The 18,228-nt window shown below is 48.0% G+C and overlaps 1 protein-coding gene across 2 annotated transcripts in view; it reads right to left on the bottom strand.

Moving 5' to 3' along the window:
• Positions 1-2,249: 2,249 nt before the first annotated feature.
• Positions 2,250-18,228, bottom strand: part of TTYH1 (tweety family member 1) — a 476,474-nt gene continuing 460,495 nt past the window's right edge. The window contains exon 14 of one of the 2 annotated variants that reach the window (XM_063942879.1): positions 2,250-3,045. In XM_063942879.1, the coding sequence (XP_063798949.1) occupies positions 2,962-3,045 (84 nt within the window). In that variant the 3' untranslated portion in view covers positions 2,250-2,961. The remainder of the gene's footprint in view (positions 3,046-18,228) is intronic. The other variant, XM_063942880.1, reaches the window with a different exon arrangement.

Genomic DNA, 18,228 nt, shown 5'->3' with positions numbered 1-18,228 from the left:
AAATGGTATCCTTATCAAGAGTCTCAATATCCGTTGATAAGGAATCTGTCCAAGCTGCTACAGCACTACAAACCCAGGCCGACGCAATAGCCGGTCTGAGTAACGTACCAGAATGTGTGTAAATGGACTTCAGGGTAACCACCTGCTTGCGGTCAGCAGGATCCTTGAGGGTAGCCGTATCTTGGGATGGAAGCGCTATCTTTTTTGATAAGCACGTCAAGGCCTTGTCCACCCTAGGGGAGGATTCCCACCGTATCCTGTCCTGCGACGGGCAAGGATACGCTGTAAGGATCCTTTTTTGGGAATCTGCAGTTTTTTGTCTGGAGTTTCCCACGCTTTTTCACATACTTCGTTCAGCTCATGTGAGGAGGGAAAGGAGACCTCAGGCTTCTTTCCTTTATACATGTGTACCCTCGTGTCAGGGACAGGGGGTTCCGCAGTGATATGCAACACATCTTTTATTGCGATAATCATATATCGAATACCTTTAGCCACCTTTGGCTGTAATTTTGTATCATCGTAATCGACACTGGAGTCTGAATCCGTGTCGGTATCCGTGTCAACTATTTGGGATAGTGGACGCTTCTGAGACCCCGAAGGTCCCGGCGACATAGGGACAGGCATGGGTTGACTCCCTGACTGTGCCCCAGCTTCGGCTTTGTCTAGCCTTTTGTGCAATAAATTAACATTTGCACTTAAAACATTCCACATATCCATCCAGTCCGGCGTCGGCACCGCCGACGGAGACCTAACATTCATAAACTCTGCCTCCTCCTTAGGTGAGCCCTCAACCTCAGACATGTCGACACACACGTACCGACACACCACACATACACAGGGAAGCTCTTTTCTGAAGACAGGTTCCCCACCAGGCCCTTTGGAGAGACAGAGAGAGAGAGTATGCCAGCACACACCCCAGCGCTATATGACCCAGGAAAAACACAGTAAATTAATGTTTACCCAGCAGCGCTGTTTTATGTATCTGCGCCAATTATGTGCCCCCCCTCTACTTTAAAACCCTCTGTCACCGTGTGTCAAGCAGGGGAGAGTCCGGGGAGCTTCCTCTCAGCGGTGCTGTGGAGAAAAAATGGCGTAGGTGAGTGCTGAGGGAGAAGCCCTGCCCCCTCGGCGGCGGGCTTCTGTCCCGCTCAATTTTTTTTAATACATGGCGGGGGCTCTTTGTATACATGTACAGTGCCCAGTTGTACATGTATATATATCTGTGCCATAAGAGAGGTTCATATTGCTGCCCAGGGCGCCCCCCCTGCGCCCTGCACCCTTACAGTGACCGGAGTGTGTGAGGTGAAGGGGAGCAATGGCGCACAGCTGCAGTGCTGTGCGTTACCTCAGTGAAGATTCAAGTGTCTTCTGCCGCCTCAGATGGGTCTTTTCCTCACATACTCACCCGGCTTCTTTCTTCCGGCTCTGCGAGGAGGACGGCGGCGCGGCTCTGGGACGGACGGCGAGGGTGAGACCTGCGTACCGATCCCTCTGGAGCTAATGGTGTCCAGTAGCCTAAGAAACAGAGCCCTGAACTCAGAGAAGTGGGTCTGTTTCTCTCTCCTCAGTCCCTCGATGCAGGGAGTCTGTTGCCAGCAGGCTCTCTGAAAATAAAAAACCTAACTAAAATACTTTCTGACAGGAAACTCAGGAGAGCTCCTGAAATGCACCCAGTCTCCACTGGGCACGGTATCAAACTGAGGTCTGGAGGAGGGGCATAGAGGGAGGAGCCAGTGCACACCCAGAGTCAAAGTCTTTCTTAAAGTGCCCATGTCTCCTGCGGAACTCGTCTATCCCCATGGTCCTTACAGAGTCCCAGCATCCTCTAGGACGTTAGAGAAATGCTTTAAGTAGCATTACAATGCTACGGCATTGTGCTTTCAACATACTTATTATCGTCAAGGTGACAACATACCGGCAGGAGTTGTGGAAGTGAGGAACGTTGCCTGGCCAAGAGTAACTATTAGGACTAAATGTTATTGTATCTTCTTCCCACACAGTATCGCCTTGTGAACTTCAGATGCTATCTGGCTGGGTAAGCTGTAATAGGCAGTCCACTCTGTGCTAAATGTTATACAGCATTTAATTTACTTCCTAGGTTTACCTCCTGTTACATTGTGTGCAGAGAGAAAATAACACACTTGTCGCAAATATTAGTATAGAGTTTGGTGGATTTGTCCATACTTTTGTACCTGAAAGATAAACATATACAAACTAAAGTATAACCAGAATAAACTTTTAAAATAAAGTTTGTTTTTTCCCTTTTTATTTCAAGTCAATGTAAAATATGAGTTAGTGCTAAAACGTTCTAATTAAAAACATATCCATCTCTGGAGGAAAAAGTTTTGCAGCAGCACTGTCCTTGGTCCTTAGCTTAAGAACTCACTCTACGTCCATGTCACTGCCACATCGCGCTCACACCACAGCATGTACTCCTCACGCCAGTCGGTGCCATTTGTATCTACATCCTTAACTTGTCTGGTTAACTGGCTGTTAGATAGAAGGCCATGAATCTATCTGGTGATATCCATTCCTCTTGTCTGTAACAGCATTGTCTCTGAGCAGTGAACTTCTCACCACTTTGGCTCTTCTACTGTATGCCATTTTCTATAAATCCTCCTGTACAGACTCCCCGTGGTGCCCCCTTTGGAAGCCAGTTGGTAGATCCAATGCATGGTACTGATGGTAATAGAAATATGGAAAGTGTGGCAGGGTGAAAAGAACATTAACCAATACAAAAAGATATAAAACTGTAGGCAGTGGGACAAATCAGAGAAAGTTACTCTGCCTGCACAGGAGGGTAAAAGAGGGTTTAATACCAAGCAAGGGAAAGCTGAATGAGTCTTAGCACCCAACACTCCTTGCCAAAAAGGTTAAGAGCACAACAGCTCAGTCTTTGTTTTGTGTCTGTTAGTCGTCTCTGTAGAATGGAGGGACAATCAGGAGAGCAAAAGGAATCATCTAGGATACAACGTCTGTCCGGCAATGTGTTTCAGAGTCTTCCTGGGTTGCACTGATGAAGGATGTTCGCATGCTAGGAGAGTACTGGCAGATTCCACATGGAAATATGCAGAAAGGGAAGAAAAAAGATAATTTAGAATACAAAATAGTTAACAGCAATTGAGTATATTAACATTAGTAGATGCATTATTTAGACGTTATTCTGAATGGACTGTGGGATCCTCTCGCAGCCTTAAGGTAAGTGTTGTATTGTAGTCAATCCTGAGTGAAAGTAGGCATCCACCTACCAGGGGTATATCTAGGGGTCCGGGCGCCCCTGGCAAAGTAAAGGACTGGCGACCCCCATATTTGAAACAGGGAAGGTGCATGTGCAAAAAAGGGACATGATCTTGTGGGAAAGGGACATGACCATACAATAGTTCCCCCAATTCAAATTACGCTACACAGTAGTGACCCTTATACACATTATGCCCACACAGCAGTTCCCTGTACACATTATGCCCACACAGTAATTCTTATAACACTGAGGAGACATCAGCAGTGCCTGACCTGGCTGAGGAGGCAATGCCACCCAAGGCCAGGTAGTATAATCAAAAAGTAGTGGAAAGAAGTGCAGTGCAGCGCACTACTCAGTGGTGCACGTAGAAAAAAAAATAGTGGTACTGCACACCAAAAACAGGGGTGGCCAATGAAAATGGGGGCGTGATACACATATGACCCCAATAGTACAGTGCCAGATACACATATGCCCCCAATAGTGCCAGATACATATATATCCCCACGGTGCCAGATACACACATGCCCCCACAGTGCCAGATACACATATGACCCCACAGTGCCAGATATGCTTCCACATTGCCAGATACACATGTCCCCACAGTGCCAGATAAGCCCCCACAGTCATATAGTCATAGTCCCTGTCCCAGCACATAGCCTTAGTCCCCTCCCAGTAAATAGCCATAGCCCGAAGCAATAGCCGTACTCCCCCCAGCACATAGCTGTAGTCTCCACCTCTCCCAACACAGTCATACAGTAGTCCCCACCCCCTCCCATCACATAACAATAGTTCCCTGCCAGCATAGATAGCCATAGTCCCTCTCCCTGCACATAGCCCCTCACCTCCCCAAGCATAGCCATAGTCCCTATCCCCTTCCTCCTCCCAGCACATAGCTGTAGTATGCCCTTAGCACATAGTAGTAGCCTCCCCCACTCCCAGCACATACATAGCCTCACCACACAGCACATAGCCCTAGTCCCCATCCCCCTCCCAGCACATAGCTGTAGTCCGCCATTAGCACATAGTAGTAGGAGCCTCCCCCACTCCCAGCACATACATAACCTCACCACACAGCACATAGACCTAGTCCCCACCCCACAACATCCCAGCAGAAAGCCGTAGTGTCTGGCAATACCTTCTGTGCCGAGCTGCCTGGAATGGAGGGCGGAGGATCGCTCAGCAGGCAGGAGCTGGTGCCAGTGTCTGGCACCGCACCAAACTACGTGAAGAAACTGAAAATAAACTACAGCTCCCAGCATCCCTTGTTGCCGGGAGCTCCCGACAGCAAGGGTTGCTGGGAGTTGTAGTTTATTTTCAGTTTCTTCCCTGTAGTGCATTGCAGTGCTGTACACTGGCGCAATCTCCTGCCTGCTGAGTGATCCTCAATCCCAGGCAATGCACAGGCAGCTTGGCACGGCAGGTATTGCCAGACACTACGGCTTAAAGGATTCCACCCATTGGCCACGGGTGGCTCCATCGGGTGGCGCCCCCTGCTCGGCTGGCGCCCCTGGCGAGTGCCATCCTGGCCAATTGGTTGATACGCCCCTGTCACCTACTATCAAATAACAGCACAGCATCCTGAGTTCTACACATGGAAATAATACAAAGAGGCTGATTCACAAACTGCTGCAATCACTTTAGCCCCTTCTGCCATAGGGACTAATTCAGATCTGATCGCAGCAGCAAAATCTTTCTCTAATGGGCAAATCCATGTGCACTGCAGGTGAGGCAGATATAAAATGTGCAGAGAGAGTTAGATTTGGGTGGGTTATTTTGTTTCTGTGTAGGGTAAATACTGCTTTATTTTTGCACTGCAATTTAGATTTCAGTTTGAACACACCCCACCCAAATCTAACTCTCTCTGCACATGTTATATCTGCCCCACCTGCACTGCACATTGGGGCTAATTCAGACCTGATCGCTGCTGTACGTTTACGCACAGCGGGCGATCAGGTCTGAACTACGCATGCGCTGCAGTGCGCATGTGCATGCCAGAGATGCTGTCAGCATCTCAGCCCAGCCATCGCCTCTGCCTGACTGACAGGCAGAGGCGTTCGCTGGGCAGGCCGGTGGCGTTTGGCTGCCATTTAAGGGGCGCGGTCCGGGCAACGCAGGCGTGCCCGGGCCGTGTGGGGGGCGAGCCGTGTCCACTGCTTGACGTCATACGCAGCCGATGCGACAAGTAGCTCCCTGCCAGCGCGCAGGAGCTGCTCAGGTAGGGAGCTACTTGTCAAGTACAAAAGCATCGCCGCAGTGCCCTCATTGCTCATTTGCACAAATATCAGCACTGTATATGACTCAGATCCAGGCCCAAATTGTGCAATGTATCAAGCAGTAGTTTGCAAACTGAACATCGAACCTCCAGAAAGCAGGTAGTTTATTTAGATGGAGTCCTGACAGGTAAGATAGCTGAAACCGCACACTGAGATTATTGGCCTATCAGAACAGTAAAAAAGAATAAGGTAACTATTTATTAGGGAGTCCATATAGACTGATCATTTATGGGGCATAAAAAATGTGCACCTTTCTCTTACGTCCTTGAGGATGCTGGGGTCCACATTAGTACCATGGGGGTATAGACGGGTCCACTAGGAGCCATGGGCACTTTAAGAGTTTGCTAGTGTGGGCTGGCTCCTCCCTCGATGCCCCTCCTACCAGACTCAGTTTAGAAAATGTGCCTGGTGGAGCCGGTCACAGCTAGGGGAGCTCCTAGAGCTTTTCTAGTTTTTTTTTTTTTTTTTAAAGTTAGGCACAGGGAGGCTGCTGGCAACAGCCTCCCTGCTTCGTGGGACTTAGGGGGGGAAGAGTGCCCAACCCTCTGAGGTTAATGGCCCCTATCTCCGCTGACAGGACACTGAGCTCCTGAGGGTGATGATCGTTAGCCCCAGAGGCGACCGCTCACTCCCGCAGCATGCCGCCACCCCTAACAGAGCCAGAAGATCAAGGCGGTGAGCAGAGCACCAGCGACCCGACATGCAGGGAACCGGTGAGAATGGTGCCATTAGGGTGGGAGCGCAGCGCTGAAGCTATCATTGTTCAAACACAGCCTGTAACATGGCAGTTAGGAGCTGATTGGCTGGTACTTTATCACCGTGCAATTTTTCACTCTCCATGGCTTGAGAAATCTGGGCCTGTGTCTCTTTGGTTTTTGGCAGTCTATTATGCCCAATGTAATCCTATGTAGTGCACCTAAACTGGCTGCGTCACCAGGAGTGGGTAGCCTTGCAACTGATGACCCCAAATGGCTTCCACACCTTTGTTTTGTATTCATGGTTTCTGTATCTCATGTAAATCTAATTATTATTATTATTATTCACTGCTTGCCTACTTTTACTGTCTCCTCTCTGGGAGAAGCCAGAAAAGAGACACTGCTAGACACTTCATGGGGCAGGGCCGGGCTGACACGTCAATGACAGTGGTTTTCTCTGCATCCTGCAGGGTTGAGGGGGGGAAGGTACACGAAAAATCGTGGGTCTCCTTTAACTTCCAGGAGAGTAGGCAAGTATGGCTCAAATGTCACAGGCTCAGATTTGCTGATCCCGGCATGATTCTGTTGATATAGGCGCTGGAGTTAAAGCAGCAACCTGGTCAATCTAAGCCCAATGACTATCACCAGAATCATGCCAGGATCAGCAAAAGCTGGTTTGAGGCTAAAATAGCTATAGCTTCAAATACCGATAACATCCTCCTTCAAGTTTCAATGGCTGTTAGAAGTTAACCAACCAATAAACATGTTGGGGGTCATGCCGAGTTGATCGCTCGCTAGCTAGTTTTAGCAGCCGTGCAAACGCTATGCCGACGCCCACTGGGGAGTGTACTTTAGCTTAGAAGAAGTGCGAACGTATGTGCAGCCGAGCTCTGCAAAAAAAGTTTGTGCAGTTTCAGAGTAGCTCTGAACCTACTCAGCGCTTGCGATCACTTCAGCCTATTCGTGTCTGGGTTTGACGTCATACACCCGCCCAGCGAATGCCCAGCCACGCCTGCGTTTTTTCAGACACGCCTGCGTTTTTGCAAACACTCTCTGAAAACGGTCAGTTGACGTGAGTGCGCATTGCGGCCCATACGCATGCGCATAAATGCCGTTTTTTCACCTGATCACTGCGCTGTGAAAATTGGCAGCGAGCGATCAACTCGGAATGACCCCCTTTATTGACTGATAACTCCTGCTAGGTAACACCATCGGTATGGTTCCACAGTAAGCAGTGCAGGATACCAGATTCTTGGCAGCTGCATTGCCTTCAAGGTTTCTCACTTACCCCAGTGATGGAGGCACCATGCTAACACATCAGCACTGATGCTTATTACTACCAGGAATTGGGAAGGCAACAGATTTTATTAATATGTCATCCTATGCTATGTACACATTATGCGATCCCTTAACATACAATATCGTATGATATTGTACAAGATATCATATCAGATTGGATCGTGTGTACACACTACAAACAATGTCAAATTATGTCTAGGAACAAAGTCATAACTGGGGTACAAAGCCACACAATATCACCTCATCAAGACTGCATGCAGTCTGACGTACAACGTTGCATGTGAGCCGCGGGAGCGCGCATCGTACCTCGGATTCTGCGTACACATACAATATCATTCAGAAACAAACAATATTGTTCAAATCGTAAATGATATTGCATAGTGTGTACGGAGCATAAGTGAACTCCTTCTACAGGAGAAACATAGAATTTGACGGCAGATAAGAACCACTTGGCCCATGTAGCCTACCCCTTTTTATCCTTTAGGTAATCTCAACCCTTTTTGAACCTTAGTTCTTTGTAAGGATATTCATATGTCTATCCCAAGCATGTTTAAATTGTTCTACTGTCTTAGCCTCTACCACCTCTGATGGGAGGCTATTCCACTTATCCACTACCCTTTCTGTGAAGTAATGTTTCCTTACATTTCCCCTGAACCTGTCTCCCTCTAGTTTCAGTGTATGTCCTCGAGTTCTAATATATCTCTTCCTTTGAAGACTGTTTTCCTCCTGTACTTTGTTAAAACATTTGGTATATTTGAAAGTTTCTATCATATCTCCCCTTTCCCTTCTCTGCTCCAAACTGTACAAGATCTTTTAGTCTTTCTGGGTAGGTTTTGTGATGTAGGCCATGCACCATTTTAGTTGCTCTTCTTTGTACAGTCTCTAATGTATTTATATCCTTCTGGAGATATGGGGCCTAATTCAGACCTGGTCGCATGCAGGCGGTTTTTTGCACTGCTGCAACCAGGTAATCGCTGCCTACAGGGGAGGGGGTAATCGCTGTGCAGGGGTGTGATCGGCTGTGCAGTGAGTCTGCACAGCCCAGGACTTAACCAGCTGCTGCAACAATCCGGGCTGGTGCTGACGTCAGGAATCCTCCAGAACGGCTGCGTTTTTCCAGACACTCCCTGGAAACAGTGGGGCAGATGTATTGACCTGGAGAAGGCATAAGAAAGTGATAACCAGTGATAAATGCAAGGTTATAAACGCACCAATCAGCTCCAATATGTAAATTAACAGTTACGAGCTGATTGGCTGGTGTGTGTATCACCTTCCACTTATCACTGGTTTATCACTTTCTTACGCCTTCTCCAGGTTAATACATCTGCCCCAGTGAGTTGCCACCCACGAACGCCTTCTGCCTGTCAATCTTCTTGCGATCACTGGTGCGATCACTTTCTTTGTTAGTTCTGTCTCTGCCCATCAATCCCTGTCACCAGCGGCCTGCGCATTGCGATTCATACACATGTGCTGTTCAGACCCGATCGCACTGCTGTGGAAAAAGGCAGCGCGCAATCGGGTCTGAATGACCCCCTTGGTCTCCAGAACTGGACACAGTAATCTAGATGAGGCCGCACCAATGACCTATACACTGGCATTATTACTTCTTTTTACCTGGGCAACATCTATTACATCATTTTTATGGGCAACATCTCCACTTCTAAAAACCTGCACTTTAGTAAATATACCCCCTGGTCCCTGCTGCTGCTCTGGTTGGTAATAATCACCTCTCTCACTGCTGGCAGGTCATCTTTTATTAATGGAGGGCTTAGTGGAGTGTTCTATGGCTCACAAGCGAGTGAGGTAAGAAAGTGTACCAGATTTTGTTATCTTTTGAATGGGGCCTTTATTTTTTCAAGGAAATCTAGAGCGATAGTGTTGCAGCGTCTTGCTGGCATTTCGTTTTTCTTGCGCCTGTATGGGTAGAGTGATTTTACTGATTATTTTTTTAGGTAGGCAATTAAGGGCTGGGCCTGGCTAGTGCTGCTGCTCAAGGTTCACAGATGTCCCACTACCCCATTATTACTAGTTCAGTTGGTTTGAGCTCTTCTGGCCATTTGTTCTTCTCCTTCTGACTTCTGTTTCAGCTAACCTTTGCAATGACCTCTCACAGGGCTTCTTTTCTACATTGAACTTGTCTCCGCTTCCAAGCCAGTCATCCACCATTGTGAGGAGTCATGTCCTGGTGTCCAATTCAGTTTTGTGCAGGATACGTTTCTGGAAGACTGACCTGCTGGGTCTTGGTTCTTGGCTTCTTCTGTATCCCTGTGCTGACGTCTCGGATTTGCCCGGTGATGCTGTCATGGGCATATGTATTGTCTAGGCCTGTGGTCAAGGACACGTGGTTGATGCATTCTCATTGTTTCCTGGTTACGTTCTTTCAGTTCTGTTGTGTTTTCCAGCACTGTATCCTGTCGACTGGGCTGTCCTCTAGAGACTATGGTACCCATTTGTTTCACATAGGGGCTGCCACAATGGGATGCAGTTGAGTTGCCGGCAGTCGGGATCCCGGCAGTCAGGAAACAGACACTGGGATCCCAACTGCTGACAATGCCACCAACCAGAATCCCGGCTAACGGGCTATTCTCACTCGTGGGTGTCCACGACACCCATAATCTCCTAGGGCTATCTCGTAATGCCTCTTATACTTATGCTGGACTGTCTGCATGTAAGGACCTGATCCTGCTGGAGCAATTCATCTCCCTGTGCCTAGCTGACATCAAGGAGTGGGTCCTAGATCATGACCCAGAGTCAACGGAGGAGGCTGCCAGCCTTGCGGACAAGTATGCTGCTGCCCGGACCGCCACAACCAAGTAGATTTGGGGACCGCCAAGGCAACCTACAAAAGCAAACTGGAGGAGCCGTCCCATCACCAGCCCCTGTAGTGGCGACCCCTGCTTCGTCCTAAGTTAGGGTGGGGGGAAAGCCGGCTTGGGTCATGGGCCGCCAGTGTTATGTATGTGATGACCCATGGGCACCTCAGTCCTACGTGCCCAGTGAAGAAGATGGCACCCTCTCCTGCAGGGAGCCAACCAATGAAGCCCGTGCCTGCCATTTTGCAAGCCATGTTAACTGCAACGGGCTGTCTCGCAAGTGAGAGGACAGCAGCCCATCCAGGTCCGGTACTGACTATTGTCAGAATACAGCATAGGAGGCTGCGGCCTGATGTGCCACTGCTCCCATGCTGATCTTAAAGGTGGAGGTGTCATAGTCCAGGCTATTTCAAGTAGAAACAGGCCTGTTAAAATCAGTGTCTGTGATATCACTATTCTGATCGATGTATCAATGTACCAGTGTGTGGTAACTGTCTTGCATGTCAAATGGTTAAAGCTTGATTGATCTGCTGGCATTTCATTATAGCCACAGAACTCAGAAACACACTGGCTACTCAGGTGTGAAATTCCTCCTGACCAGAGCTAGTTTAATTACCCCAGAACCAGAGCTACTGTATGGCCAGACAGGTGTTAAGCTCTTCCTGGTCTGTGTCTTCTCAGAACTGGCCATTTGTGTACACAAGAACCATGGCCAGAGCTTCAAAGGATATTAGAAGATAAGGCCATTAACCACTGAGCGAGTGGCTGGAAAGCCCAGTATGAGCTGACACTCAGTACCTTTTCTGGCTTTGGAAGGGTTAAAACGAACTCCCCAGAGGATGGGGGCTGAAGGGGCAGCCTGAATTTTAAATAGGAGAAACACAGACTGCAAGTTGTCCATTATCAAACAAGCGAATCAGGAGAAGCATCCTGGCTCTGTAATGTCCCAATAATATCTGAAGAGGCTTTACTTCATTCCATCGTTCCACTCTGCATGTGTTAGGATCGGTGAGTTTTATCTCCCTATTTGTAATTTTCTTGAAACTGTCTTTACTCATGTAACTTTTTATCATATCTTGTAACTTTCTTTTCTGTAACATAAGCTTTGAAATGTTTTACTTAAATTAAATAATCTAATTTTAGCCCTTGTTTTCTGTTCTGTATCCAACCCAACTCTCCGAAAGAGGTGTTACCAAAATATTAATAATTCTGGGTGCAGGCAAAAGCCAAAAGTTTGCCTTGGGTCATACCCTAAACCTTTGTGCTTTGGCTGGTGGCAGTGACCATGTTGAAATTAACGCACGTGCTCAGGTATCCAGTACATGTACTTTCTACAATGGATGATACGTTGTCCATGGCTCCTATTGTTGACAGCACTGCACAGTCAGTGCGGAAAGAGACATCATGATGCCCAGCAAGATAACATTTCATGCCTGAAAAGTTTCTACCTATGTCTCTGTAGGCCGTGGCTCCGAGAGGGGGCCTCAGGATGAATTAATAGTGGCACAGCCATGTCTCTAACATTATATGATCATGCCCCCTACAGCATTTCACTGTCGTAAAGAAGCTTGAATTTCACAGCCTAGCACCCCCCTACCCAGTTATGGTCTATCAGCCGCCTATAGAGATGTGACTGACCTCTGTAATTACATAAGCTCTGCTCCGGAGCATGCTCAGAGCCAAAACATACAAGAAATGACCGCAAACAATTAAGTTCTACATCAGACCACAAATCAATTGAATAATTTCAGGCATGTGGACATGTCAGATATAACTAGCACTATATAACGTAAATCATATTACAATAATTTATGGTACTGTATAATATGATGATGATGCCAATTATATACAGATGTGATATGTTCTAGAATACTGAAAAACTCTGCATAGAATCCTAAAGAAAATGTACACATGTGTAATTCACTGTACTGTAAAGCAGATAATTACATTACAGTGAGTTTGTTAGAATTTCCTTATAAATCTATGCAATAAATACCAGTATACATGACACCAGGAACCTGTGATATATGCATGCAGCGTATGGTTGTACTTAATCACTGTCTTTCAGTCCCATGAAATGAATTTTCTCTAACGTCCTAAGTGGATGCTGGGGACTCCGTAAGGACCATGGGGAATAGCGGCTCCGCAGGAGACTGGGCACATCTAAAGAAAGCTTTAGGACTAACTGGTGTGCACTGGCTCCTCCCCCTATGACCCTCCTCCAAGCCTCAGTTAGATTTCTGTGCCCGACGAGAAGGGTGCACACTAGGGGCTCTCCTGAGCTTCTTAGTGAAAGTTTTAGTTTAGGTTTGTTATTTTCAGTGAGACCTGCTGGCAACAGGCTCACTGCATCGAGGGACTAAGGGGAGAAGAAGCGAACTCACCTGCGTGCAGAGTGGATTGGGCTTCTTGGCTACTGGACATTAGCTCCAGAGGGACGATCACAGGCCCAGCCTGGATGGGTCCCGGAGCCGCGCCGCCGGCCCCCTTACAGAGCCAGAAGAGCGAAGAGGTCCGGAAAAATCGGCGGCAGAAGACGTTCCTGTCTTCAATAAGGTAGCGCACAGCACTGCAGCTGTGCGCCATTGCTCTCAGCACACTTCATACTCCGGTCACTGAGGGTGCAGGGCGCTGGGGGGGGCGCCCTGAGACGCAATAAAACATGATAAAAATACCTTACATGGCAAAAAATACATCACATATAGCTCCTGGGCTATATGGATGCATTTAACCCCTGCCAGAATATACAGAAAAACGGGAGATAAGGCCGCCGAAAAGGGGGCGGAGCCTATCTCATCAGCACACTGGCGCCATTTTCCCTCACAGCTCAGTTGGAGGGAAGCTCCCTGGCTCTTCCCTGCAGTCACTACACTACAGAAAGGTTTAAAAAAAGAGAGGGGGGCACTAATTAGGCGCAGTATTAAAACATACAGCAGCTATAAGGGGAAAAACACTTATATAAGGTTATCCCTGTATATATATATATAGCGCTCTGGTGTGTGCTGGCATACTCTCCCTCTGTCTCCCCAAAGGGCTAGTGGGGTCCTGTCCTCTATCAGAGCATTCCCTGTGTGTGTGCTGTGTGTCGGTACGTTTGTGTCGACATGCATGAGGAGAAAAATGATGTGGAGACGGAGCAGAGTGTCTGTAACAGTGATGTCACCACCTAGGGGGTCGACACCTGAGTGGATGTACTGTTGAAAATTACGTGACAGTGTCAGCTCTGTATAAAAAAAACAGTGGTTGACATGAGACAGCCGGCTACTCAGCTTGTGCCTGTCCAGACGTCTCATAGGCCGTCAGGGGCTCTAAAGCGCCCGTTACCTCAGATGGCAGATACAGACGCCGACACGGATACTGACTCCTGTGTCGACGGTGAAGAGACAACCGTGATTTCCAGTAGGGCCACACGTTACATGATTGAGACAATGGAAAATGTTTTATACATTTCTGATAATATGAGTACCACCAAAAAGGGGTATTATGTTCGGTGAGGGAAAAACTACCTGTAGTTTTCCTGAATCTGAAAAATAAAATGCGGTGTGTGATGATGCGTGGGTTTCCCCCCGATAACAATTGATAATTTCTTAAAAAGTATTGGCTGTATACCCTTTCCCGCCAGAGGTTAGGGTGCGTTGGGAAACACCCCCTAGGGGGGATAATGCGCTCACACGCTTGTAAGAACAAGGGCTCTACCCTCTCATGAGATGGCCGCCCTTAAGGATCCTGCTGATAGAAAGCAGGAGGGTATCCAAAAATGTATTCACACACATACTGGTGTTATACTGCGACCTGCAATCGCCTCAGCCTGGAGGTGCAGTGCTGGGTTGGCATGGTCGGATTCCCTGACTGGAAATATTGATATCCTAGATAAGGATAGTATATTATTGCCTATAGAGCATTTAAAAGATGCATTTCTAAATATGCATGATGCACAGCGGAATATTTGCCGACTGGCATCAAGTATAAGTGCGTTGTCCAATTCTACCAGTAAAATGGTCAGGTGATGCGGATTCCAAACGGCATTTGGAAGTATTGCCTTTGAAAAGGGGACATTTGGGGTCGGTCTTTTAGACCTGGTGGCCACGGCAACAACTAGGAAATCCACGTTTGTACCCCAGGTCGCCTCTCAAAATAAGACGCCGTATTATCAGGCGCAGTCCTTTGTTGGCAAGCGGACAAATGGTTCCTCTTTTCTGCTCGTGACAGAGGGAGAGGAAAAAGGCTGAAGAGATTACCCAGTTCCCAGGAACAGAAATCCTTTCCCGCCTCTGCAAAGCCCTCAGTATGACGCTAGGGCCTTACAAGCTCAGGCACGGTGGGGGCCCGTTCTCAATGAATTTCAGTGCGCAGTGGGCTCACTCGCAAGTAGACCCCTGGATCCTTCAGGTAATATCTCAAGGGTACATATTGAAATTCGAGACGTCTCCCCCTCGCCGTTTCCAAAAGTCGGCTTTACCGACGTCTCCCTCTGACAGGGAGGCAGTTTTGGAAGCCATTCACAAGCTGTATTCCCAGCAGGTGATAATCAAGGTACCCCTCCTGCAACAGTGAACGGGGTATTATTCCACACTATTGTGGTACCGAAGACAGACGGCTCGGTGAGACCGATTCTAAATCTAAAATCTAAAATCTTTGAACACTTACATACAGAGGTTCAAATTCAAGATTGAGTCACTCAGAGCAGTGATTGCGAACCTGGAAGAAGGGGACTACATGATGTCTCGGGACATCAAGGATGCTTACCTTCATGTCAAAATTTACCCTTCTCACCAAGGGTACCTCAGGTTATGGTACAGAACTGTCACTATCAGTTCAGACACTGCCGTAGGGATGGTCCACGGCACCCCGGGTCTTTACCAAGGTAATGGCCGAAATGATATCCCTTCGAAGGAAGGGAATTTTAGTTATCCCTTACTTGGACGATTCCCTGATAAGGGTAAGATCCAGGGAACAGTTGGAAGTCAGTGTAGCACTATCTCAGGTAGTGTTGCGGCAGCACGATTGGATTCTCAATATTCCAAAATCGCAGCTGGTTCCGACGACTTGTCTTCTGTTTCCTAGGGATGTTCCTGGACACAGTCCAGAAAAAAGGTGTTTCTCCCGGAAGAGAAAGCCAGGGAGTTATCCGAGCTAGTCAGGAACCTCCTAAAACCGAACCAAGTCTCAGTGCATCAATGCACAAGGGTTCTGGGTAAAAATGGTGGCTTCCTACGAAGCAATCCCATTCGTTAGATTCCACGCAAGAACTTTCCAGTGGAACCTACTGGACAAATGGTCCGGGTCGCATTTTCAGATGCATCAGCGGATAACCCTGTCACCAAGGACAAGGGTATCCATCATGTGGTGGTTGCAGAGTGCTCATCTTCTAGAGGGCCGCAGATTCGGCATTCAGGACTGGGTCCTGGTGACCACGGATGCCAGCCTGCGAGGCTGGGGAGCAGTCACACAGGGAAGGAATATCCAGGGCTTAGGGTCAAGCCTGGATACATCACTTCACATAAATATCCTGAAGCTAAGGGCCATTTACAATGCTCTAAGCTTAGCAAGACCTCTGCTTCAAGGTCAGCCGGTGTTGATCCAGTCGGACAACATCATGGCAGTCACCCACGTAAACAGACAGGGTGGCACAAGAAGCAGGAGGGCAATGGCAGAAGCTGCAGGGATTCTTCGCTGGGCGGAAAATCATGTGATAGCACTGTCAACAGTATTAATTCCGGGAGTGGACAACTGGGAAGCAGACTTCCTCAGCACGACCTCCACCCGGGAGAGTGGGGACTTCACCCAGAAGTCGTCCACATGATTAAAAAACTCGACAGGTATTGCGCCAGGTCAAGAGACCCTCAGGCAATAGTTGTAGACGCTCTGGTAACACCGTGGGTGTACCAGTCAGTGTATGTGTTCCCTCCTCTGCCTCTCATACCCAAGGTACTGAGATTGATAAGATGGAGAGGAGAAAGCACTATATTCGTGGCTCCGGATTGGCCAAGAAGGACTTGGTAACCGGAACTTCAAGAGATGCTCACGGAGGATCCGTGGCCTCTACCTCTAAGAAGGGACCTGCTCCAGCAGGGACCCTGTCTGTTCCAGGACTTACCGCGGCTGCGTTTGACGGCATGGCGGTTGAACGCCGGATCCTGAAGGAAAAAAGGCATTCCGGATGAAGTCATCCCTATCCTGATCAAAGCCAGGAAGGATGTAACCGCAAAAACATTATCACCGCAATTGGCGAAAATATGTTGCGTGGTGCGAGGCCAGTAAGGTCCGACGGAGGAAATTCAACTGGGTCGATTCCTACATTTCCTGCAAACAGGAGTGTCTATGGGCCTGAAATTGGGGTCCATTAAGGTTCAAATTTCGGCCCTGTCAATTTTCTTCCAAAAAGAACTAGCTTCAGTCCCTGAAGTTCAGACGTTTGTAAAAGGGGTACTGCATATACAGCCTCCTTTTGTGCCTCCAGTGGCACTTTGGGATCTCAATGTAGTTTTGGGTTCCAAAAGTCACATTGGTTTGAACCACTTAAATCTGTGGAGTTAAGATATCTCACATGGAAAGTGGTCATGCTGTTGGCCCTGGCCGGGGCCAGGCGCGTGTCAGAATTGGCGGCTTTATCCTGAAAAAGCCCTTATCTGATGTTCCATTCGGACAGGGCGGAATTGAGGACTCGTCCTCAGTTTCTCCCCAAGGTGGTTTCAGCGTCTCACCTGAACCAACCTATTGGTGGTGTCTGCGGCTACTAGGGACTTGGAGGCCTCCAAGTTGCTAGACGTTGTCAGTGCCCTGAAAATATGTTTCCAGGATGGCTGGAGTCAGGAAATCTGACTCGCTGTTTATCCTGTGTGCACCCAACAAGCTGGGTGCTCCTGCTTCTAAGCAGACTATTGCTCGTTGGATTTGTAGTACAATTCAGCTTGCACATTCTGTGGCAGGCCTGCCACAGCCAAAAATCTGTAAATGCCCACTCCACAAGGAAGGTGGGCTCATCTTGGGCGGCTGCCCGAGGGGTCTCGGCTTTACAACTTTGCCGAGCAGCTACTTGGTCAGGAGCAAATACGTTTGTAAAATTCTACAAAATTGATATCCTGGCTGAGGAGGACCTGGAGTTCTCTCATTCGGTGCTGCAGAGTCATCCGCACTCTCCCGCCCGTTTGGGAGCTTTGGTATAATCCCCATGGTCCTTACGGAGTCCCCAGCATCCACTTAGGACGTTAGAGAAAATAAGAATTTACTTACCGATAATTCTATTTCTCATAGTCCGTAGTGGATGCTGGGCGCCCATCCCAAGTGCGGATTGTCTGCAATACTTGTACATAGTTATTGTTACAAAAATCGGGTTATTATTGTTGTGAGCCATCTTTCAGAGGCTCCTCTGTTATCATGCTGTTAACTGGGTTCAGATCACAGGTTATACGGTGTGATTGGTGTGGCTGGTATGAGTCTTACCCGGGATTCAAAATCCTTCCTTATTGTGTACGCTCGTCCGGGCACAGTATCCTAACTGAGGCTTGGAGGAGGGTCATAGGGGGAGGAGCCAGTGCACACCAGTTAGTCCTAAAACTTTCTTTAGATGTGCCCAGTCTCCTGCGGAGCCGCTATTCCCCATGGTCCTTACGGAGTCCCCAGCATCCACTACGGACTATGAGAAATAGAATTATCGGTAAGTAAATTCTTATTTTAGGTTATGGTCCCCTCTGAATGACGGATTACATTTTCTCCCATCCACTATTCTCTGCACAATTCATCTGCATGGTGCTCTTTATTTGACCTTGCTATTACATCCCATCTGTCACATTCCAGGCTGTGTTTTCCAGCTATGCTCATTATCGCTAATAATGTGTTGCCAGTTTGCATCTTTAAACTGTTTACAACTATGTGCTTTCCAGCTGATATAAAATAAAAAGGCAACTAAA

This window comes from Pseudophryne corroboree, chromosome 10, assembly GCF_028390025.1.
Source record: "Pseudophryne corroboree isolate aPseCor3 chromosome 10, aPseCor3.hap2, whole genome shotgun sequence".
NCBI classification, from domain to species: Eukaryota; Metazoa; Chordata; class Amphibia; order Anura; family Myobatrachidae; genus Pseudophryne; species Pseudophryne corroboree.
Note: the sequence above shows the minus strand (reverse complement) of the source record. Positions and strands in the feature narration are given on the sequence as shown.